This window comes from Adiantum capillus-veneris, chromosome 1, assembly GCF_014529385.1.
Source record: "Adiantum capillus-veneris isolate H3 chromosome 1, ASM1452938v2, whole genome shotgun sequence".
Classification (NCBI taxonomy): Eukaryota; Viridiplantae; Streptophyta; class Polypodiopsida; order Polypodiales; family Pteridaceae; genus Adiantum; species Adiantum capillus-veneris.
In genome coordinates this window covers 45,111,105-45,135,497 of record NC_140931.1, presented here as the reverse complement: position 1 = coordinate 45,135,497, position 24,393 = coordinate 45,111,105, and the positions used below count along the sequence as shown (strand labels likewise).

At 43.9% G+C, this 24,393-nt stretch overlaps 1 protein-coding gene across 1 annotated transcript; it reads right to left on the bottom strand.

Annotated features, from left to right (window-relative positions):
• Positions 1 to 4,300: 4,300 nt before the first annotated feature.
• On the bottom strand, positions 4,301 to 23,985 carry LOC147464639 (uncharacterized). The gene is made up of 3 exons (XM_086516186.1): positions 23,829 to 23,985; positions 23,598 to 23,696; positions 4,301 to 4,742 (listed from the first exon to the last, which is right to left on the bottom strand). Exons 1-3 carry the CDS (start codon positions 23,848 to 23,850, stop codon positions 4,654 to 4,656), a joined length of 210 nt encoding a protein of 69 aa, XP_086372312.1. The 5' UTR covers positions 23,851 to 23,985; the 3' UTR covers positions 4,301 to 4,653.
• Positions 23,986 to 24,393: the final 408 nt, after the last annotated feature.

Genomic DNA, 24,393 nt, shown 5'->3' with positions numbered 1-24,393 from the left:
ATTCCACATGTGAAGAATATGAGTCTATGGACCAGATATTAATGCCTTTTTCTTAATTATGTATCATAAAAAAGTCCCTATTTGGCAGGAGGGGAGCTTACTCCACAGGAGTGGTGCAGCAAGAGAGAGGAGTGTTGGGAGCGCATTAGTGGCCTGACACTCTGGTTCATCTGGTGGGCCCGTTGTTTCCGCATATTTGAGGCTCGCCTTGTGCCACCACAAGAGACTATACGCGATTTTTGGCTAGAGCTAATCCACACTCTCAGAGGACGGCTCGAGGGACTACAGGGCAGCTCCGATCGCATGCGGGAGCGCAGAGAGGCTTTCCTACGACTCTGGCGTTCTGGGCCCTTTTACACCATGGTCTAGGGTGTACTACGATGGCACTACCGACCACCTGTGTGGCTTTTCCCTACCCCCATTTCTTGATTTAGCCCCATTGTACATATTCTGGTTTTTTCATTGGGAGAGTCTCCCACCATGGTTGTTGTAGCCCTCTCTTGAAGAGGTGTTTGTAGCCCTATGGGCAGTTTCAGTAACTAATAGAAGGATGTTTTTCTCGTTTTTTTATTATAAAAAAAGTCCCTATTTGGTGCTGGTGAAATCCGTTTATTAGATCATTTCAAGCATGAGGTATTGGGAACAATTTGAGTGGCCAAAGCTTATCGAACATCTAGTAAAACTTTGTTGATGTAACAAGTACGACAAACAACATTAATGAATGGTTGATTAAGATTTTTAGGTTATAATTATGCACACCTATTACGTACATAGCAAAGGCTATTTCATGTCAATAAAAATGTTTCGTTGTTTTTACTTGGATGTGATTTATGTTTGCATTCTATCATGGTTCACATATTTTAGCATGTTTAGTAATTGTTCTGTTTAGTATATTATGAATTGTTACGATTCAAAGTGGAAAGTGTTTAATTTCTTTTAAAGAGCTATTTACATATCTATTCCCTCAAGTCTCATGTATGCTATGTGCATCAACTATGCCATGAGCATAGGCAAGCACAAAACACTCCAATAGTGGAAACACACGCTCGGATAATTTTTTGCTAATGTATGCACACTAAGTGTTATGGATCCTAGTGTTTAGAAAATTCATATGTGAAGCAGCATGTAAATTCATTCATTTGACTAATTATGAAGCATTTTAATGAAAACAAGTGAAGTACTTGTTGAGTCTTATGTACACCTTTCCACCCAAGCCATCAGTAAGGGTGGGATTGGCTACATCAACAATTCATCACCCAAGCCATCAGTAAGGGTGGGATTGGCTACATCAACAATTCATCAAGTCAAGGACATTATCCAAGATCACGTGGATATGCTCAAGATTGCTCGTCAAAATGTTTGACAAGCACAAGATAGATACAGAATGTATGTTGAGAAAAAAAAATCAATAAGTCACTTCTAGAGAAGCTGAAGATATGTTTTTACGTATTCCAGACCATTCAAAAAGTATAAAAACTGGTTAGATAGCTAAGTTATCTCCTACATATTGTGGCCCATTCAAATATATTCAAGCGAGTTGGAGCTATAGCCTACAAGTTTTCTTCCTATCAAGTTTTATGTACTCATCATCGTGTGCGTCCACAAGTATTGGTTAAGTGGAAAGATAGACATAAAGAAAGTGCCACTTAAGAAGACATTAGTGTTCTTAGGAACAAACATTCCACCTTTTCTTTAAGGACAAAAACTCTCCTTCAAGGAGGGAGTAATGTCACGAGAAAGGTAGGACCAGAAGGACACGGTCCAGCATGAGTTGTCAAGGGGTCTACTGAAGATGGGCCAGGGGACCTATAATAGGAGTACAGATAGGTGGAGATGAATATGCTAGAGTCCCTCACCTATCAGAGACATAGTCCCTAAAGCTTATCACTTCTCACTAGCCCTTTTCCATACAGAACCTCTAGCATGGTTAGCAAGTTCTTGGTTGCACTTGTTGGTCAAAGTCTTGATTTACATCAACCAAATGACCATTTCAAGAAAAGAAAAATTCTTGAAACAAATTTGAATGCAACACATGATTTGCAAAAAGTGTATTCTATTATGGACACATCTTTCAAATTGTAGAATGCATGCCCACTACGTATCATGTGATCAAAACTAGTTTATTTCTTTGCGCACACTTACTACCCGCAACTAGTTTACTGACTCTATGGAATCCAACTTGCTTCTAAGCAGCATCTAGTTGACATTGTTTATTGAGTAATTCATTCCAATTTTGGTGGCACAAGTGCTTGAGGAAGCACACTACTAAAGGTGGAATTTCAATTGTTTGTTGGACCCACCTCAATCAACTAGCATTTCCATGCTAAGACAACATCACATTTAAACTACTCGTCACTCCACATTTTATGGCACTTGTCCAAAGGCAAGGTTATTAAATGCTAAGAGTTGACCTTAGCATTTCTCGTTACTTATTGAAAATACCTCGACACTTGAATAGAAGCATGAAGACCTTGTTTTTTGAGATTCTTAACAAAGAGTTTAGATCTTGCACAACACTAGATAAATTTTGAGAGGCTAAATATGCACATGTGTAACGTTATGTTTGCTTCATATACCCACGGTTGTAATGTCTTAACTGTAAAATATGCCAAGTGATGAATTTTTGCATTGCTTCTACACTTGTGCTCAAACAAGTTGGCTATATGAGAACCTTAACATAAAGAGAGTTTGAGAAAGACCTCAACTTGGGTATCTTTCTAATGGGACAACAAAATGCAAAAATTAATCATGTTTCTTTCCTGCCTTTATCAGTTTTTATTCCAAAAACCAATCTTTGACCCTTTTGCCAATGTAAGGAGCTTATTGAGAACATTTAAAATCTACCTACTATGAATGCTAGGATGCAAATGCATGTTTTATTATGGATAAGATCCTTGTTATCATCAGCATGACAATACAAATCCACATGTGATCCATAAATTATTAATAGTTTATGGAACTCTTATTAATGGCTAGGGAGCTTTTTCGTGCTAGATACGAACAAAGCCCGTCTAAATGTCAATTCATTGAAGCTCACTATTAGGACTGGCAAGATGTTTGGATGTGCAAAGACACATTTTTTGAGTGACAACCACATCAATAGGAAAATTCTAGAAGGTATGAATTAAGGATACGAAAATGAAGAACGTATGAATGAAGGTTATGGCAAAGTACTTAATCTCACATCAAGAAGCATCTAAGCAAAGCCGACCAACCACAAACAATGGCACTGCCGTCTAACATAGACACAGTAGAGGCAAGGCAAGGCAAAAGGGGAAAGCAATGCCTCAACCAAACCACATTGAGCCGATAATGGAGTGGAAGATCAAAGTGATACGCCCAAAGGTTGTTGAGAGATAGAGAAGAGATAAGTTCGAGCTTTTTGTGTTGCCATAATGCCAGCATTGTTAACATCTAACATGCAGTTTACAAGGGTGCAATTCAAAGGGTGCCTCTTGAACATTCAACGTTGGTTCAGGTAAGGAAACCTTCGAAACAAAAGTGTTCATCCAAGGAAAAAGATCAATGAGCCAGTTGGCACTAAACCTCTCATTTGCAAGTGCTGAGAAGGCAACTGCTCTTGTTAAATCAGGTGGTATAAATCAACAGGCCACTCTTCACTTTGCAATGTAGTAGCTACAGGCAGAAGAAACTTTAATGTGGTAGAAAACAATCCCAAAAAACCTTCAAGATCTATCCAACAAGTGTTGAACTCCACCTGTTACTCAAGACGGAACGTAGTGGAGGTCACCTGATATTTACTTATCACATGGGTTCAATTTTAGAATATTTTTTTAATTCAAAAAATTGCCACATCTTCATTTACAAAGGGGTATAGCTTCAAAAAGAAATACAGATTGAACACAAAAAGGGTGTGCTATATTCACAAAAAAATCACAGGTAAGGAATTTTTATGATACCCTTTGAACGCACGAGATATAGGAGTTCTACATAGAGTGAGCACCCGAGAGAGGTAACTGGGATCCGTACAGCTATTGACAAGAAGAAAATCCTAATTGCAAATTTAATCATGGATTGATTCGTGTCAAATGAAGGTGTATCTTTAGGGGGAAGTATTTGAATGTGTGCTTTGAGAATAATAGGACAAGCAAAAGAGAAATACCACCACCAAAAAGGAAGCCACTACTAACTGCACTTCCCATTAGAGCCTTGAAGATTATAAACAAATTTTCAAGTCCACAAGATTTAAACCAGTCCTCACCCCTCAGTACTACAAAAGCAGTCATTAGCTGACACTCTGCTTGGAATTCGATAAAATTCCTCCCAAAACGGTCATTCAAGTGACAATCACTACTTCATAGAGCATGCTTTCTTTTGAACAAATCCCGATACATATTGATATTCACCACTAATGGGTACATTACAAAAATGTCGATCGGGTAAATTGGCTAGTGTGACAGAAATAGTAATGGTGCATTAAAAAGGAAGAAAAGCTCTATCTACTCTAGAAAGTGTGTTACTGAAACATTTAACGGACATCCTTTTGAGCACAGGTATAGATGAGTGCTAGAGCCACCACTTGCAAGTCCAGCCTTCTGAGGCCCGTGTATACAATATCTATAAGGTGTCCTTACTTCAAGAAAGTACATGCAACCCACATGAATACATATGATATCAGTGCCGTTATGATTTCTAGGCTCCAATTCGGAGGCAGTAAAGCCGTTGGCACGACAGGTACAATGAAGGAGCCAACCAACCATCCCACAACAAGCCCGCCGAATCTGAAACCACAGACATGCTCAATTAGATCAAATGCTTGATGAAGTTGTAGCTCGAACAGAAGCATTTGCAAAGGGCATTAACAATTAAACTTCTCCTAAGATCAAACCCATTTGCTATAGTTTTGAAATAATAATTGTTTGTTTTCATTGGTTCGCCCCATTCGGTCCATGCTCATTCCAGTAGTAGAAAGCAGGTATCAGGTTTGTTTGTAGATAGCGAAACCATTAAGGCACTCGCTGGCAAACCATTTGGAAACTTACTGAACTGCTAGCTTGTGTAAGGATGGCTACTTATTTAGTGAAAGAGAGGCAGAGACCATCAGTGTCATCACCTGTCAAGCGGATGATCAACCCGAACTCACAAACTGCAATTGCAAGACTGAGCAGAACAATATAAATGACACTTGAAGACACTAGACAACACGAGAGAAGCGTACTTACCCTCCACGGAGTATTGGCCCTCAAGTCGAGCGCCCCATGTTGTATATCTTTACATACCATCTCAAGAGTTTTTACAATTGTTTGTGTGACCGTGCAAGCTGATCTGAATTACATCTAGCACTAGAACCCTTAATTTATGGGAATGTAGCCTCAAAAGCGACTCAAAAATCATTTGCTAAAATTAATTTTAGGTCAACAGTTGTCAACTAAATGGTTGCACAAAAGCTTCTCCTGATAAATATCAGCCATGTACAACAGTGCTACATAAGCATGCTGCAGCCATGTCTTAGTTCATACAATCCATGACTTGCAGAGGTTTTTGGGTTTGCATTTCACTAACGCCTACACCCAGAGAAAGTCCCTTTGTTTTTCCATTTTCCAGCTGCTTCACCACGTGTTAGTGACACGTCATTGCTTGTCACCTATCCCTCTCTTAACGAAGAGTACTTTAAGAGTTATGTCTCCTCGATTACACCCACATTAAAAAAAAATAAACCACATTGTTACCAGTTACTACCCAATGCAATCATGCATACAAATTCAATCTTTTGGACATAAACCCTTTTGATGAAGAGAGAATCCTGCAATAATTCATCTCCAAATACAGATATTGTCACGTGCGCATTGCACTTGAGGACAAGCTACTGCTAGAGGTCAGCATCAGTCTTAGTTATCTTAGGATCTAGCTTGGCACTTTGTGAGCCTCTAGCAGGACATGCATGATCAGGTAGGTCATTATCACAAGACGGGCACCACGTGCCAATAGAAAAGAGCAGACTGAGCAGACTTTTAGCAATTCAATAACAATTGAACTCAGAGAGAGAGAGAGAGAGAGAGAGAGAGAGAGAGAGAGAGACGACACGCGACACAGATTGGCAGAATTCCACCCCAAAGAGTATTGGCCCCAAACCTTGGCGCCCCTTTCGGTATTTCTTTATATTGCATCAACAAAGTACAAGCCGGTACTCCAGACTCTGCACCTTCTCCAGGAAGCATACCAGAGAATGAGCCCTTAGCACATATTTAAAGGCCCTAGGCCCCAAAAGCAGTTTACAGTAAAAAGCCTTCAAACTCAAAAGCATCTGATCCAAAAGCAAAGCCAAAAAGCTGCCAGCGAATGAGCCCTTAGCACATATTTAAAGGCCCTAGGCCCCAAAAGCAGTTTACAGTAAAAAGCCTTCAAACTCAAAAGCATCTGATCCAAAAGCAAAGCCAAAAATCACGGAAATCCATACAGCTGCCACGTCATCAGCTAGCGCAAAACACGAAAATCCGTACAGCCTGCCACGTCATCATGCCAACGCAATTTTCGAAAATCTACCACGTCATCAATTTTTGCGTGTGTGCGGGTCCTGCTTTATTTTAATCCTTTATACTGTCACAAGACGGGCACCACGTGCCAATAGAAAAGAACAGACTAAGCAGACTTTTAGCACTTCAATAACAACTGAACTGGAGAGAAAGAGAGAGAGAGAGAGAGAGAGAGAGAGAGAGAGAGACGACACGCGACACAGAGTGGCGGAATTCCACTCCAAAGAGTATTGGCCCCAAACCTTGGCACCCCTTTCGGTATTTCTTTATATTGCATCAACAAAGTACAAGCCAGTACTCCAGACTCTGCACCTTCTCCAGGAAGCATGCCAGAGAATGAGCCCTTAGCACATATTTAAAGGCCCTAGGCCCCATAAGCAGTTTACAGTAAAAAGCCTTCAAACTCAAAAGCATATGATCCAAAAGCAAAGCCAAAAAGCTGCCAACGTAAATCACGGAAATCCATACAACTGCCACGTCATCAGCTAGCGCAAAACGCGAAAATCCGTACAGCCTACCACGTCATCATGCCAGCGCAATTTTCGGAAATCTACCACGTCATCAATTTTTGCGTATGTGCGGGTCCTGTTTTATTTTAATCCTTTATGTCACTTGGGGCCCCATCCAATGGGGTCCCCATAAGTTGGTAGGACTTCTTCTGTTACTTGTTCTTCTTAGGGTTTAGGCCCCTTGGCCAGCATTTGCAAGTTGGCTCCATTCTTTAGGCTTTGACACGTCAGCAATTTGTGACAGTCATAGTCACAAACCCTTACTTGCACTATACAGTCACTTCAGCATACAGACATATGAATAGTCACTTATATCATTTATTAATAAGTGACTTTGAAATGACATTTCTAAAGATAAATAGGGCAAATGGCTGAAAACTATAATAGAGCCACTTGGCCTTCAGTTTTTAGGATCTTAAAACCTCATGCCAGCATAGGAGTTTACCCATCCCCAACATTTTGCAAAGGATCCGTGTTTCTTGCAACAGCTTGGTAGATCAGCCCCTCACCTACAAGGGGCCAGCAATTGCCCTTCTCTTGCTTACAATTTCCAAGAAGTATTATCAGCAGTAGCAGATCTAGCGCACACAGCACCTCAGGACCCTAGCGTTTGCAGATTGCATCAATTCAACCTAGCATTTTTGCATCAGTTCAGCCCAGCGTTTTTGCACCAAATCAGCATTTAACCATTGCAACAGCATTTGTGCAAGTAATCAAAGCAAGTACTTACTCTGGCAACAGAGCAAGGGGGCCCTAGAGGGTGGTTGGGACCCGACATGCATTGTGGTCTCTCTCTCTCTCTCTCTCTCTCTCTCTCTCTCTCTCTCTCTCTCTCTTTTTGAAAAATCAGGACTGTATATTACTGAGTACAATATAATCCCCAACGGATGCCAAAATAGCCTGTCACGTGGGGTGTACAAGCTGAATGTAAGGATGAGAGCCACTATAGTGACAACTCGACTAGTACAATCTCATGGTGATCTGTGTGATGAGTGGAGGAGAAACCACTGAGGGGGGGCATAATGCCATATAATCTGACCACCTGTAAGTGTGAAAAAGAGTGGAGCTTGGGCCCAACGCTGAAGAAAGGCAAATCGTCGAGCCTCGGCTGCTCTAGATGTACCTGAGAAAGAATCCCACTGCCAAATCAGGGTGTGAATGATGTCCAACCAAATGGCAGTAAGGGTATCCTGAAGGAGCTGTGGAGCCGCACTGAGAATGTGAAGACAACGAGCTCTCCAAATATTCCATAGTGTAATGCTAGTGATGACTGAAAAAACTTCATCACGTGTCTGAGGATCCCCCTGCTATGCGATCTGTGGTAACATAGCCAAAGTTCCTCGCCGATAACCAGTCGAGGTAAGCATAAGAGATGGATCTGTGTCTGAGCCCTCGTAGAAAAGATGCGGTCCGGGCATCGGCATCAACCATGAGACAGAGCCCCAAGTGAGAAATCCATCTTGAACACCTTCTCTGCTAAGTAAAAAGCAAACTGGTAGCCACACTATATGAGAAGAGGAGCATGACCAAAGACAGTGTGCAGGTGACTCATGTAGTCGCGAAGGACATCGAGCGCATAACGGATCATGACCCATAGTAGCTAGCCAAGTCCCAACTGGAAGTCCTGCATGTGCAATCATCCACATGAAAAAAGAAATACGACGAGCCGCATGTAAATCCCACAAGGCTGACCAAAACTGCTGTAGATAGGCATGGGAGAGACCTGAATGTAACCAGAAATGCATACGAGTGGGCTGCTCTGGGTGTTGTCTCATCAATGCGAATCTTCCAATTCTGACAATGTACTCAAAAAATGATACATGTGCACCGGTGGGGTTAGAGTGAGGCCAATGCCACTCTCCTGGGTCCCAATAAAGCTGAGATAAGGCACGACCCTCCCACACCCAAAGCCTCCAAAGGGCGGCATCAGCGGATGCGAAACGGGGGTCAACACGACGACGCTTTCCGCAAGAGCCAACTACTCGTATGGCCTCCCATCGAGCGCTGGGGTAGACAAGGTGCGGAGAGGTGGTAGCATATGTCAATCTAGCATGAATCCCCTGAGAGGAGTCTGAATCAATTGTGAACATCATGGTGTCTAAACGAACTAATAAGAGAGTGCTCTGAGCAAAGAGACCTTCCCAGCCACTATGTGGACTCGGAGACATCTGAACCGTGCCTTGCATGACTGCATCCCACTGTGAACATCCCACTGTGAAGGAATGGCGGAGTCAATCTCAAGAAGTCTGTCTGTCACCCCGCGACCAATGTCATAATGTTCTGCTATAAAATCCGCATCCAGCATACGCGTCTCATGAAACAACCGCATAGAGGCAGCAGGGCCAATGTCCCAAGCAGCCCAGTCAATGTGAGTCCTCTCTCCAAGCTGAAGGGGTGGGTTAACCGAAGAATCAAGAACTGCATCATTCCAAATGAGAGGCTGGCACTCAATCTCCTCACGACATGAGGGAGGTGAGCGTATGAGAGCTCGTCGCATGGAAACCCAAATCTAAAGCAGTGATCGGATGAAGGGTGAGAGAGTGCGGGTGGACAAGGGGGCATCCGTAAAGAGAAAACGATACCCTGTATGCCAAGTATGACCATCTCTAGTGCCGAGGCATGGAGTTGTTGTGCAAAGAGCGGCCTGAAGAAGCATCTTCCAAGGTTCTTGGCCGGGAAAAAGACCCCGAACAATAAGCTTGGTAAGAAGGGCGCGACTCTGTAATTCTGGATCAATAATGCCAAGGCCTCCCTCTGACCTAGGTCGAATAATCGTGGACAAGCGAACTCGAGCACGAGTATCAATAGTCCCATCCGTGCCACTCCATAAAAAGTTCCGCACTAGTCTGCGGAGCTGAGCTCTCACTCCAGAATGTAGCATCCAACAAGAGGCCGTATACCATACTGTAGCCAGAATGACCTGGTTGACGACCAATGCACGGCCAGCCAACGACAGATGACGTGAAGACCAATGACATAGCTTCCTGCGAATAGACTGTAGTACGGGTGCAAACTGCTGCTGTAAGGAAACATCAAATCCAACCTGAAAGCCCAGATATCTGCATGTCTGACCCGGCTGCAGCCATGTGAAACCATCAGCTACCCCCCAAGTAGGTATGTCATCACTGCCAACCAGTAACCCATAGGATTTATGCCAGTTAATACGTGCACCACTAGCAATGCAAAAAGCCCCCAAGGCCTCCCGCATGGCATCAAGAGCTGCTAGCAAATAGTGCAACATCAGCATAGTGTCATCAACGAACTCCTAATCGATAAGGTCCGGAGCTGAAGGTACTGGCATGGTCAAGCCACGAAATGCATGACTCTGAGCACAAAGAAAATCTAACATAGTCTCTCCAACAAACAGATACAGATATGCTGCTAAAGGACATCCCTGTCGTACAGATCGAGAGAGCTCAAAACTGCGACTGACACGACCACCAATAGTAATAGCACTGCTGGCAGTCCTGAAGAGAGCGGAAATGCCTACGATCCATCGCGAGGGGAAACCCATCCTGGCTAATGATCATTCGAGAAAGTCCCACTCAACACGATCGTATGCTTTCTCGAAGTCAAGAATAAAAAAAGCGAGAGGTTCAGAAGATGATCTGGCCCACTCTACTGCCTCATAAAAAGTGAAGATATTATCCAGTATGTATCGATCCATGACAAAGCCTCTCTGAGAAGTATGAATAATATCTGGTAAGAGCGGTCGCAAGCGATGGCTGATCAGTAACGCTAATATCTTATAGACCGAAGGGAGTAGGGTAATAGGTCTCCACTGGCGGAGCTCAGTGGTGTCACCCCCTTTCGGAATAAGTGATATTAGACCTAAGCAAAGATCCGGATGCATATATCCTGATGCAAAGATGTCCTGACAACCGCGAAGCAGTGGTATATGCAATACATCCCAATAAGTCAAAAAGAAAGCTCTAGTGAGGCCATCCTCTCCTAGACAAGAGGATGGATCGAGACTCTCGATAGCAGCATGAAGCTCTGCAAGTGTGAAGGGTGCCAACAAGATCTCGGCCATAGTATCTGTACAACGGCGTCGGGTGTGATGCCAGATCTGCTTACGGGCAAGTAAAACCTCAGTAGTGCATACATCAGCAGTGAACAATGCCTCAAAATAATCTGCAGACATATCAAGAATAACATCAGGATACATATGAAGTGTCCCCTGAGCATCGCACAAAGTCCGGAGGGTGGTGCCAGGAGGGTGCTCTTTATGCGCGGCGAAGAAGGCTTTATTCATTCGATCAGCTTTAGCTATCCAATGAGATACCGAAGCATGATGAGTGAACTCAGACCTAGCCTCCTGTACGCGACGAATTTCCTCTGTGAGCTCTATCTGTCTAGCAGCCAGATAAGCATCCTGAGGCCACTCCTCAAGCAAGCGTTGTGTGGAACCAAGAGGAATGTGAAGATCAGACTCGCGTACTCTCAACTGTCGATGAATAATAGCAGTCTGATCACAGCAGTAAATACTAGACTCAGTAATGCAATGAGCAAGGAACTCGCCAGGAGGACCACAATAAGAAGCACCCGTGGACCATAAGTCACGAATCTGTTGAAACTTCAGTGGTGAGAACACTGTCAGGGATGCGGCAGCCCCGTCTCTGTGCAGAGGATCTAGTGAAGGAGATAAACAATGAGATGGGTAAGTGATCTGAGAGGCTGGTCCCTCTCCAAATAGTAGTAAATCCACCTAGATCAGCTGTCCAAGGGCCAATGTAAAAACGATCAAGTCGCTCTAATAATCTCCCCTGCTGTCTCTGAAACCCCCACGAGTAATGAAGTGTAGCAAGGTGATGACCAAAAGAGGGTATGTGCCATGCATCAACACCTTGAATAGCTAGAAGAAATCGATCCCAAGCTAACTGCTCATCGGGAGAAATGGATGATAGAACAGGAGGTGTGATGGATCGCCAATCAAAGTCGCTTTCGACATTGTTGAAGTCGCCTCCAACAACCCAAGAGTCTACGGCAAGTAGAACAGTAGCCAAGGAGGTCCAAAAAGTAGCCCTCTCCTGAGGAGTAGTGGGTGCGTAGACTGACATAAAACCAATGATAGAGTCCTGAATCCGAAGAGACACATAGACTGCTCTGCCAACGACAAGGGTGCCATGCTGCTGAACTAAGGCCAAGTAACGTGGCCCCACTGAAATGCATACACCGCAACTCTTTCCATGAATGCCCAAAGCAGGCTCCCAAAAAGTGTGAGCGCCGGAGGGCATGAGATTACCAAAGGGAGTGGCAATCTTATGCTCCTGTACTAGTAATATATCCACAGTGCCTACTACATGAGCGTGTAAATCTCTGCGAAGTAAAAGCTTGCGGGAACCTCTTACTCGAGAAGTCTGTAAACCATTAGCATTCCAAGAAACTACATGTAAATCTCTCTCTCTCTCTCTCTCTCTCTCTCTCTCTCTCTCTCTCTCTCTCTCTCTCTCTCTCTCTCTCTCTCTCTCTCTCTCTCTCTCTCTCTCTCTCTCTCTCTCTCTGTTCAGTTCAGCTTCCCTCTCAAGTGAAGTAACCTAGTATGTAATAGATTTGAGCTAAATCCTTAAACGCTTCCGTTGCACTTGGCAGATACTCATCCAATAACACAAAAGAGGAGTCTTATACATCAATCAACTGACAATGTGCATAGGTCAGTTGGTGCCCAGTGCAAGAAGTGCTCAAGTGTGTTGTGTTGCCAAATCAATCCGATGTTGGTTTCTCACAACATAATACATGGTTCCATAGTATGTTTAGCAAAGCATTGCCTAATCACACCATTAAATTGAGTGAAGCAATCTAGTGTTCGTATGTATCTTCTCATCGCATAGCCCCATAGTATATCCAGCACATATACCCTACTGGGCTATGCCTTTACATTGTTTCACTCGAACAATGTGTACTGACTAATCATGCGCATACACAATACTTCCTGTGGAGGTTCTTTGGACCTCGACTCGAGAGCCAAGATCGGTTCTTCATGATTGATCGTATCTACAACGAGGTTAGCTTCGCTAGAAAAAGCATCCACTAAACCATCATCCCTGTGAACAATCACATCATTATCCTGCAAATCATCATGCTCGTGAATAATCACATCTAGATCATGCAAATCATCATGCTTGTCAATAATCACATCTTGATCATGCTTATCATTATCATGCAAATCATGTGCGTCATGCTTTGGAGAAGACAAGACTGAGAGAGTCTCCTTCTCCTGGTTCTTTTCATTCTTCGCCTGCAAATTAAAAATGAGAGATGAAGAATGAACAACTTGCTCCCCACGAATGACAATGGGAGAGTCACTTTTAGCATTGAAAGTGAACGTATTAGCTGCCCAATCAATGAGAGGGTTATGCTCACGAAACCATCGAATGCCTAAAAGCATATCACATCCTGAGAGAGGAGAGACTACAAATTTTCTGTGGAAGGACGCTTGTTGAACAGTGAACAAAACATCAAAGCACTCTTGCGTGATGAGACAGTCCATACCAAGAGCGAAGCCCAACACCTCGAAAGGAGATGTCGTGCTAACCTCCAAGCGCGCTCTTTCGATAAGAGAGTCACTAATCACATCATGCATACTACCTGGGTCAAACAATAAGACAAAACACTGACCCTACACATGACCATAACACTTAATGAGAGACTCATCAATGGGAGGATCATGAGAAACTTGGGTCACACTCGTGTTTTCATTTATTGCATTGACAGAGGAAGTGGGTTCTGTGGGTTCTTTAGATTCATTAGAGTCAAGCTTAGGACATGTTCTTTTTATGTGACCCTTGATGTGACAATGATAACAACAACCTTCCTTAGAATAAATGCTTTGCTCTTCCGACGTGATGTATCTTCCTTTAATTCCTTCTTCTGTCTTTTCATATGGAGTAAGCTTAGGTTAAGCAATTGTGGTTGCTTTACCCTCAGGTTCATTTCGAGTATGCTTTTTTGAGAGACTAGAGGAAGATTGGGTAGAAGAGATACCGTTCTGAGGGTTCTGAGAAGTCTGAGTGGTACTTGGAGAAATCTTGTTTTCGTTTAGGCTTTCCCTTGTTGTGGTTCATCTCCTGTGCGAGAGCAATCGCTACCGCCTTTTTGAGATCGATTGGATCGAGTACTTCAACATCATACTTGATATACTCATCCAATCCATAAAGGAATGCCTCCTTGCGCTCATAATCCGATTTGCGTAATTGGGTACCAAGCTGCAAAACACAATTAAAGAAAGACATAACCGACATACCATTTTGCTTGAGACCGCGCCAATCATCTTTCAAGCGTGCTAGGTACTATGGTGGCATAAACCGCGCCTTGAGCTTGTCTTGGAAGTCGGCCCAATTGAAGGAAAGGGGCGTGCCTTCCTCGGCTTCCTCTAGGTGCGCCGTCAACTGTGCCTCTTGACATGCGTGGGACCAATTAATGGCATCACCGGCAAGGTACATAGCTACCGTGAAAACCTTGCTATTTCCTGTCTTCTTAGTTGTCGCAAAATAAGCATTAAATTGATGCAACTAAGAATGAATAATTCCATCTTACCATCATACTTACTGAACGTGATCTTCTCTGTGACGGGGTTGTTGGAGTCCGAATCTCGGCTTGCGCCACTTGATGGACTACCAACATCTTTGGCCGGCTCGGGTTTCGAGGTGAGAACCTATCGGACCAACTCTTGCATTCGTAGGTCTCTCTGCGCTCTGCCTCCAAGGTCGATCGTCCGCCAAGAACGCTTGCTCAGGCTCACCCTCAATAGCTTCCTTTCTTGCTGCTTTTCTTTCTTTCCGTTCCTCGGCCGCCAAACACGCTTCGCGTTCCAAGGCAACGCGATTCGCTTCTTGTTGTGACATCATATCCATCATCGTCTTAACCAAAGCCTCCATAGAATTTGATGCAATCCTTGGCGTAGATGGTCTTGGTACGAAGTTGAATTTTTCATCTGTCTACCATCTTCAAACGGACGGGCAAAGTGAGATAGCCAATTCCACAGTATTGGATATGTTAAAAGCTTATGTGTCAGACCGGCAATCTGATTGGGAGAAATATTTGCCTCTTGTCGAGTATGCGTATAACAATACCATACACTCGTCGACGAGAAAAGCACCTTTTGAGATTCTCTATGGTAAGCCTTTGCTTCCACTGATCCTTTTAACTAAGGATAAGATCTTTGCAGCAGATGAATTTGTCCGGGACTTGGACACAGCCTACGGGCAAGTTAGGAGAGCTATTCTACGCTCTCAGAAAAAGCATAAGAAAGCTGCAGACAAGCACAGGAGGCATCTAAACTTAACAATCGGACAGTTAGTCTTACTCAAGTTTGAGAAGGCAAGACTTAAGAAACAAGCGTCTCATAAGGGAAAGGTGGTAAAACTTTCTACCCGTTATTATGGGCATTTAAGATCACTAACCAAGTGAATGATGTCACATTCCGATTAGAGCTACCACCTGTCACATTCCGATTAGAGCTACCACCTAATTGGAGGATCCATAATGCTTTCCATGTCAGTTTACTCCGGCCGTATGTGGGACCGCCTCCGAGTCAGCCAAGTGCTAAGGAACCTCCTGAGGTTGAGGAAACAGAAGAAATACTCCAACCAGAGCAGATAGTAAGTCATCAGGAGCGGCCCCTCAAGTCCGGAAAAATAACACGGAAGTATTTGGTTAAGTTTAAGAACTATTCGAATCTAGATGCTCAGTGGATGACGCAGGAGGAATTAGCAGCTTATCCCGAGATACTGGAGGTATATGTCCAAGCACTACAGTTGAGGTCAACTGTTTAGAAGCCAGATGGATGTTGCTAATTGGACTATTTTCTTATTTTTAATGATTAATCTCTTTGTCAAGGATATTTTATTGTGTACACTAAGAACTGTTAAAAGATTGTAGCTACACGAACTGCCATCAAGAAGGACAACTCTGATGTGTCATTTGATGGGTGACGGTAAAACATCGAGAAGGAGTTTCCGTAAGTTCGGTGGAAAGAGCCGGGTTACGAGTGCCCCTGATGCGTCACATGATGGGTGACGGGTGCATCAAAAAGGGGGCATTCCGTAGGCTAAGGAGGAAATCCAAACTGAGTAAGAAAATACGCGTAAGAACGCAAGCACAAGAATAAAGATGGGTTCAATGAAGCTTTTTACGAAAAGCAGGAACATTTGCGGGAGGGCAGATGCTTTCCCGCGAGGAGTCTGTGTCTGCATTGCATCTGTGCCCGTGTTCCACACCCGGGGACTCCTAGAATGTGTTCGTGTAGCATTGTTTTCACTAACTGAGTGAGTTTTTAAAGTTTAAACAAGTTCACACTTTATTTTATAAAGTGGCCGACCACTTTTAAGTGACCGGTCCCTTTTATTAATAAAATAAAGCATCCCCAAAATCTTACGTGAAAAACCTACGCAAGCTGTACGGATGGGCTGAAAACAGCGAGCTCTCTCTCTCCTCTCTCTAGAAGCGCTAGAGCTTCTGCTTTTGTACCCTATTTCCGCCGGGTGCACGGGCCTATAAAAAGGCAGCAAGCGTTACAGTTTTGCAGGGAACGCAAGGAGCAGCAGAAGTCCCAGCGCTGAGGATTCTGGAGCAAGTGCTGGCGACGGAAATTTGCAAGTGTTCGTGTGACGATTGAGTACGGAGGTCGCTTTTCCAAGCAAAGAGCTACAGGTATAATTTGTTGATACGCATTGCGAGCTGTTGCTTTGGTGTGGTTTGTTTTGGAGGAATCTCCCTTCTTACGGGAAAGTCCCTCACGGGAAGTACGGGTTCACGCCTAAGTCCCTTACGGGAAAGTACGGCCTCGTGCCTAAGTCCCTTACGAGAAAGTACGGCCTTGTGCCTAAGCCCTTTACGGGAAAGAACGACCTTCGGGTCTAAGATTACAGAACGGAGGGGTTTCCTCGGGTTCTTGTGCTTGTATATGAATTCTCCCTGAATAAAGAATACTCTTGACGGGGGGGGGGGGCAGCCCATCTTCTAGTCCCCAATAGTGTGTCGATCTTCTCCCTTCTCTCACAACATTTGCAAAGTATTTTATTTTTCAGATTTCTAAGTGCTCGTGTACGCTCCCATTTTGTGACATGTACACTACGTACCTTTCCACCCTGCAGCACGACCCAAGCTTACTCCTCAGGAGCGGGCTCGCTTCATTAGGGAAGGGAAGTGCTTTGGATGCGGGGAAATGGACATATCTCCGCGAAGTGCCCTAAAAAGGCACAGAAAGAACAGAACGACAAGGATGACAAAAGGCCTCCGAGTTCGAGAGCAGCTGAGGAACGTGGAAGAAAGGCAAGATGAAAACAGGACTGGTTCCAGATTGCGTGGGTACCGATCCCATCACGTTGGACGAGAGTACAGAACTTTGCCGAGCTTGGGGCAAAGTGAAAGACCAAGAAGCCCTAATCTTCTTTGATGGAGGAGCCAAGGCCAACTTCATTTCACCGGAATTGGCGGCACGGCTCGAGATCACTTCCGATCGGATGGGATGTCACGTGACACATCCAGCCCTATGTGTCCGTGGACAAGCTACAGCATGATCAGGGTTCAGTCAGTCCAGACAGTTTAGATTAGAAGTGATCTGGCACTTTTGTGAGTCTATTCGTAGACCGTGCATGCCCAGTCACTTAGTGTAGATGCATATCCTCTCGTTGCACACAGCATGATCATCAGTATTTCCATCAAAATCCATTAGAATCAGTTAGGGGAATTTTCTAGTGATTTTAGCCTATTTTCCCTATTTTTGACATTTTTCACTTATTCATTTAAGTGACTTCCCAACAAAAGTAGGTAGGGCAATTTTGCTAAGTTTGTATATAAGCAAACCCAAGTTAGCACTCAATGGCAGAAGAGGCAAAGTCTCAACAGAACCCCCCAGGAGACCTAGCGTTTTTGGAGCAGAAGCCTAAAGCTAGCGTTTTGGGATCAGATCAGCCCTGCCGTATTGGTGCACATCAGATCAGCCCCGGCACCATCGCTACACAGCAGATCAGCCTAGCGTTTTTGCATTTGCAGAACCACGGCGACAGAAAGACCAATTTCAGCCCCTAGCGTTTGCAGATTCTCCGCGATAGAAGGTCAAGTACCATTAGCGTTTTCAGTTTTCAGCAGTTAGTACCCGCAGATCAAGTCTCGAACCTCGCAGATCTCACCTTCCCGCAACAGTTCCTCGCCGCACGGTCAATTTCCGCCAGGTTTACAGTTTCAGCCCGGAAAACACAGATTTCGGCATCTGCGTTTTCAGCGCGTTGTCGTCGCATCGTCGCCATCGACATCGTCATCGACATAGAGTCAGAATTCAGTAGATACAAGATTAGCAGATTTCAGCCCATAGCGTTTTTGGACAACATTAGAAATATTGCAGATTTCAGCCCTTACGTCGACTTCGTCATCACCGTCGTCATCGTCGACATAGCCTAGACTTGCATCAGTCTTATGCATCTCATTTGTACCAGTTTGTGCAATCAATAGTAGACCACTCTCGCCGACGAGAGTGGGGCCTTCGGAGGAGGGTTTACAACCGTCTCTGGTGTCGTATCTCTCTTCTCTCTCTATCTCTCAATCTCATACACTTGCACGCACAGTGTCCATTCACTTTGTTTCCACTCGCTTGTACTTTGAGTTGCAGATTAATACAAAAAGAAATACCGAAAGGGCCGCAAGTCTTTGGGGCCAACATCTCTAGGCACAGAACTCCGTCGGGCCAATGTCGAATCAATTATGAACTGTGAACTGTTTTGAAGTGATTTCTTGTGGTGTCGCGGTAGATTTTTGACTTGGAGTGTCCAAGTCTGTTACATAGAAGCTTCGAGGATATCGTCGGTCAGTATGCCACAGACACAGATTTTGCAGATATATTCAGTCGAATACAAAATGGGGAGGTAGTAGCGGGATATTCCATTCGGGATGGCTACTTGATGAAGAAAACGATGTTGTGCGTTACACAAACTGTTGAGGGAAAAGGTTCTAACTGAATGATATTGTCCACCATTTACGGGTCACCGCGGCATTGATACCACCTTGAAAGGTGTGGAAAAATACTTCTTTTGGCCGAGAATCAAGAAGGATCTGGACGATTTTGTACGCAGTTGCTTGGTATGCCACAAGGTCAAGTTTGACAGGAATAAAACACATGGATTGTTACAGCCTTTACCCATTTCCACCGCCCCTGGGAAAGTATTGCTATGGATTTCATTTTTGATCTCCCGAAGACACAGAGTGGACACGATGGTACCTGGACTGTTATTGACAGATTTAGTAAGTAAGCTCATTTCATTCCAGTGAAGAAAACAGTCAAGCCGGATCACTTAGCGAGACTGTTCATTGCCCAGATATTCAGATTACATGGCATGCCTGAGACAATAGTCTCTGACACAGATCCCCAATTCACGAGTTTGTTTTGGATGGCTATTTGGGAAAACATTGGCACACGGTTGCAGTTCTCGTCATCTTTCCACCTGAAGACAGATGGGCAATCTGAGATTGCAAATTCAGTCATACTAGATTTATTGAAGTCTTACATTTCGGATCAGAAGACTCAATGGGAAAAGTATTTGCCCTTGGTGGAATTTGCCTACAATAACACGATTCACTCTTCGATGAAGAAGGCGCCATTTGAGATTATTGAAGGTGCTATGAAGGTTCCACCCTTCCTAAGCACGAAAGATAAGATTTTTAAAGCCGACCAGTACACACACGACTTGGACACTGCTTTTGCCAAGGTCCGGGAGGCTCTGCAGAAATCTCAAAAAAGATACAAAACGGCAGCAAATCGACATCGTCGCAATTTGAAATTAAAGGAGAATGATTGGGTGCTCTTACATTTTGAAAAGGCACGCTTGAGAAAGAAAAAGGGAAAGGAGCGGCTTTTTCCAAAGCTTAGCATGAGATACTATTAGACCTTTCCGGATAAAAGAAAAGATTAATGATGTCTCCTTTAGACTGAAGCTGCCCGATACTTGGAGGATTCACAATGCTTTTCATGTGAGTCTCCAGAAGCCTTTTAAAGGCGACGTGGCCGATGATGGGGAGCCAGATGAGCAGCACGAAGTGGAGGAAAGCGAGGAGATACTCGTTCCAAATATTGGCACATAAAGATAGAAAGATAATAGGTAAAGCGATAAGATGGTTCTTGGTTAAATTCAAGAACTATCCCGCATTGGATGCGGAGTGGATGGAGGAGGACCTGGCAGATACTCCTCAGATTGTGAAACCTTTACCTTGAAGCATTCGGTTTAGCATAGTCTACTCCGATAGAACCCCGATTTCAGTATGGGCAGAATTTGGTGCAACGGGCTTGCACAAGAGGGGAGTCACTCCGCTCCTTTGTCAACAGATTGCCCGAAATTTTGATAATAGAGTCACTGATGTCCCTATTGGGTTTCAGGGATACTGTGAGCTGACAGTATTCTGCTGTAATGACTTTAAAATTTGGAATTCCCGATAGTATGATACTGATTTGTACTTGACTTGTTTAAGTGCAAGAACTGATAGACGAAATGACTGCAGCATTTCGGTCTGACAAATCTCTTTAGACATGATTGCAATAAGGATTAGTTAATCAGGCATCTGTGAGGTCCGCATTGGATCTAGATGCGATTGCTAAATACGTTGCCGATTAATCATGGTCTGAGATTGGAATGACTGTTGAATGTGATTTGCCATGTGATGTCCTGTGATGTCCAGTGATGTCCTTTGATGACTGTCGATTGGTACATGTGCTAGATGTGTTGTTCCTAGTGCGTGGGTACTAACAATCACTGTCTGCTAAAACAGCTTATGGCCTCTGTCTGTTTTGCAGGCGTAATCGAGGGCGATTACAATGCTTTCAAGAGGGGGGTATGTCACAAACTGGTGACGTGTCATGGCCCTAGACACACTTAGAAGTGAGGCAGCAGAGGACACACACACCTCGGCTGGTAGCACCCGCGGAGACAGGCTGGCGTGGCAGATTCCGAAAAATGCGGCGGAATTCACGCTGAGCTGCTGACGTGACAGTGTGTACGGAAAAAGCAGGCTGTACAAAATTCCAGCTTTTGCGCAAGCTGAATTTTATGCTGGCTGTTTTTGGGGAAGCTTTTGGCCAGTTGCTTTATTTAAGAGGCTTTTAAAAAATGACTGCTTTTGGGGCTCTACTTATGGGCATCCCTTGTAACCTTTAAATATAAGCCCCTAACAACTCAGAGCATCTAGACGCAGAGTCTGAGAGTGAGAACCCTCCCACTCTCTTGTACTTTGAACTCAGATTAATACAAAAAGAAATACCGAAAGGGGCACCAGTCTTTGGGGCCAATATCTCTAGGCACGGAACTCCGTCGGGCCGTGTCGAATCAATTGTGAATTGTGAACTGTTTTGAAGTTAACCTCTGCTGTGTCGCAGTAGAATCTTGACTTAGAGTGTCCAAGTTTGTTAATGAGAGCTGAAAAAACATGAATTCCCTCACCATCCACTTCCATGTTGCATCCAATAACCATACACATAACATACCAAAAGCTTTTTCCATTAGGGTGAGGTTTCTCCTCATCGGTAGGAGAGGATTCTCTCTCCCTACACTCTCATACAATAGAGAAAAAGCATAAGCTGTTTTTATTGCAAATCGTAAATTTGGAGAAGGGGGGGAACGGGGGGGCGGGGGGGGGCTTTTTTCTTGCAAACTATAATTATTGGGCTGCTTTTTGAGCGCCAGCTATTTTAAGAGCATATTGTGTGCACTGACACACTCAATGAATAGTTTAAGCACACACTTCGTACATACAGATTGCGACTTTGAAGAAGACTAATTGCAAATTCCCGTCGTCAATTGTACACGGTCAATCAATAGACAAATCCCCAACCGGGGGCGTCGATAGTGGCGATTCAAGGCGACCGATTCTCTTTCACAATCTTTGTCATCTCTCCGGTCTCTTGTTTTGTTCAATTATCAGATGCTTAGAAGAGTAAAAGTGTATCAAGAGTTGCAAATTGTGGTAATTCACTATTTTTTGTCCGACCATTCGCCGAAAGTGGTTACATAAATCAACTGTTTCACCTCAAAAAGAGGGAGGGAGAGGGGCATGATGCAAGCGAGGGAATGCCATCTCACTCACTATCTTATTCATCCTCTCCACAAGGGATGTAGGTAAGAGAAGTTTGTTGTTGAACTGCTCTTAAGAGAGAGAAATGAATTAAATCAATACATACGCCTCCATTGTCCCTTCTCAAGATAGAGACTATAGAGTTATATTGGTCTTCAACTAGATTGATCCACTATTGAGAGAGAGAGAGAGAGAGAGCATTAGACTTGTTGGCAAGAAAAAATACATATAGCCCTCATGCTCAATATGGTATGCTATATGTATGTGTGGACCTTCACTATGGTTTTAAGACTTGAGGCCGTCTCCTAGATTTTAAAATTTCTTGGTTCTCATCTTGTTTTGAGGCAGAAGCTAAGGATCCACTCTTCATGTTGGTGCACTTGGGATATAGAAGCGGCACTCTAGATATGCAATCGGCTACTATACATGCTTTGTGAAGGATTCTATCTTCTCTACTATTTGTTGAATGGCACTATGGGTGGTGCAAAACACTGATTGCTTGCATACCATGAGCCTTCAACAGCTAGTACGCTCATTAGCAGATCAATAGAGCTTCTCCACACCCTTCACAGTCAATGCGTTAAATTACCTGGCTATTCATTGAAGAGCGTCATATACTTGTTTCGAGGAATTGGCCTCGTACACCACTTTTCTTCCACCTCACATGGGGCAAGATTACTTCGGCAATATGGACCCACCAATGTGGTATATCCTAAATTCCTCTTATATACCACCTGTACCATTTGAATGGCTTTCCAGCTACTCTACATCAGCGTAGTGATAGGCTCCTTCTAACACCCTAGGCACTCACCGGATACATCTCTGCTTCTACCAGGCCAAGATTTCCCTAGTTAGCTTTTGGCGATCGAACTGCTTGCCCCACAGCATAGAAGGTGGAATATGGAATAATAGCCACAATGACCCCAAAAAGAAGGCGCCACATAATCACGCCATGAAGGGGAAAACAAAGTGGCACGGCCAGGCATATCCATACAGTATCAACACGCGATTTGGGCAAGACTGGCATGATATATGGCAATGTATGGACTAGAACTACCTCACAAACAGCAACGAACAACCACAAAACAACCATCACCCCCTATCATCTGCCCCTGAAAGATGCCGGGGCTCGCACCTTGTACATACACGAGACGACTAACTTAAACACATGCAGGCATTAGCAAATAACACTAAGGCCTGAGCGAGCACTCCTATGATGGAACAATAGAGATAAGGAGAGACCAAGGCAGTTTTGGCCATCACTATAAACATGATGCAGAAAAAATAACAAAATAAGCCAAACTAGAATGAGTGAAGGCTTCACTTTGTGAACACATATACATACACAGGTGCAGAGGAAATATGAATGGGATTAGCACAAGGCGCAAAACTCGTCTTACAACTTTTTTCCGTGACTGAGTAAGAGAAGAAACACAACTACTTGAGAAGAAAAAAACTATTTCCTCTCAACAATTATTACAGGATTTTCACGGGATATTGTACAGGATTGAAAAACCTTGGCAGTAGAGAACAAGCTTACCTTCATCAGAAGAACCACCCAATGCACATACTATTTTGTTGTGGGCTGCTGCCTTTTTGGCCTGGCCAGAAAAAATGCAGCTCTCTGCAACCCAGAAACCTGGTTGTCCATTTCGAAAAAAATGCCTTTTAAAACCTAAACGTGTACTTCATGCCCATAAATCTGCGTGAGAAAACCTGTTTGTGGTTGTACATTTCAAGTTAAAACCCTCTTGAGCAGCTGAAATTGTACCTTGCAGACTGGGCAGACCCATGACCGTCTGACCGACCCACAAGCGGGGCTGCCGGAGAGAGGGAAATTCTTAGACCCGCCATCTTCCCCTCTTCAGATCCAAAATTGTAAATGGAGAGAGAGAGAAAGAGAGAGGGAGATGATATGAGTGCCCTCTATGGTCAAAAAATCATGGGACCAGATGAAACATGTCACATGCCTGACATTGGAGATGAGGTTGGCAATTGAGAGCTCACAACATAATTATAAGGTTAGGAGAAAGAGAGAGGTATGTAGGGAGTGCTTCGAGCTAGAAATTTGAGAAAAACAAGCTCAAATGTGAACAAAAGATGAGCACTCAAGTCAGGTATGATGTCAAGACTCTTGTGCTTGCGAGGGGCATTGTGTGCATCAAGGAAGGGACCCTTCCCTAGTGCCTCAGTGCTTTATCTCACACTGAAAGGAGTGCGAACTAGGCTAGATTGTTCTCATAAAGGTGCAGATTGCATATAAGGGGATAAGCTCAATCAATAAGGGTGTTTTCTCTTAGAGAAGAACGCACTTTGGTAACTGGAGCATTGTGGGT

Coding starts and splice junctions, on each gene's coding strand:
- LOC147464639 (XM_086516186.1), bottom strand. CDS start 23,850: ATGGGTCTGCCCAGTCTGCAAG. Junction 23,697..23,828: donor GGGTCTGCCCAGTCTGCAAG/GTACAATTTCAG, acceptor ATGGACAACCAG/GTTTCTGGGTTGCAGAGAGC. Junction 4,743..23,597: donor GGGTGGTTCTTCTGATGAAG/GTAAGCTTGTTC, acceptor CTGTGGTTTCAG/ATTCGGCGGGCTTGTTGTGG.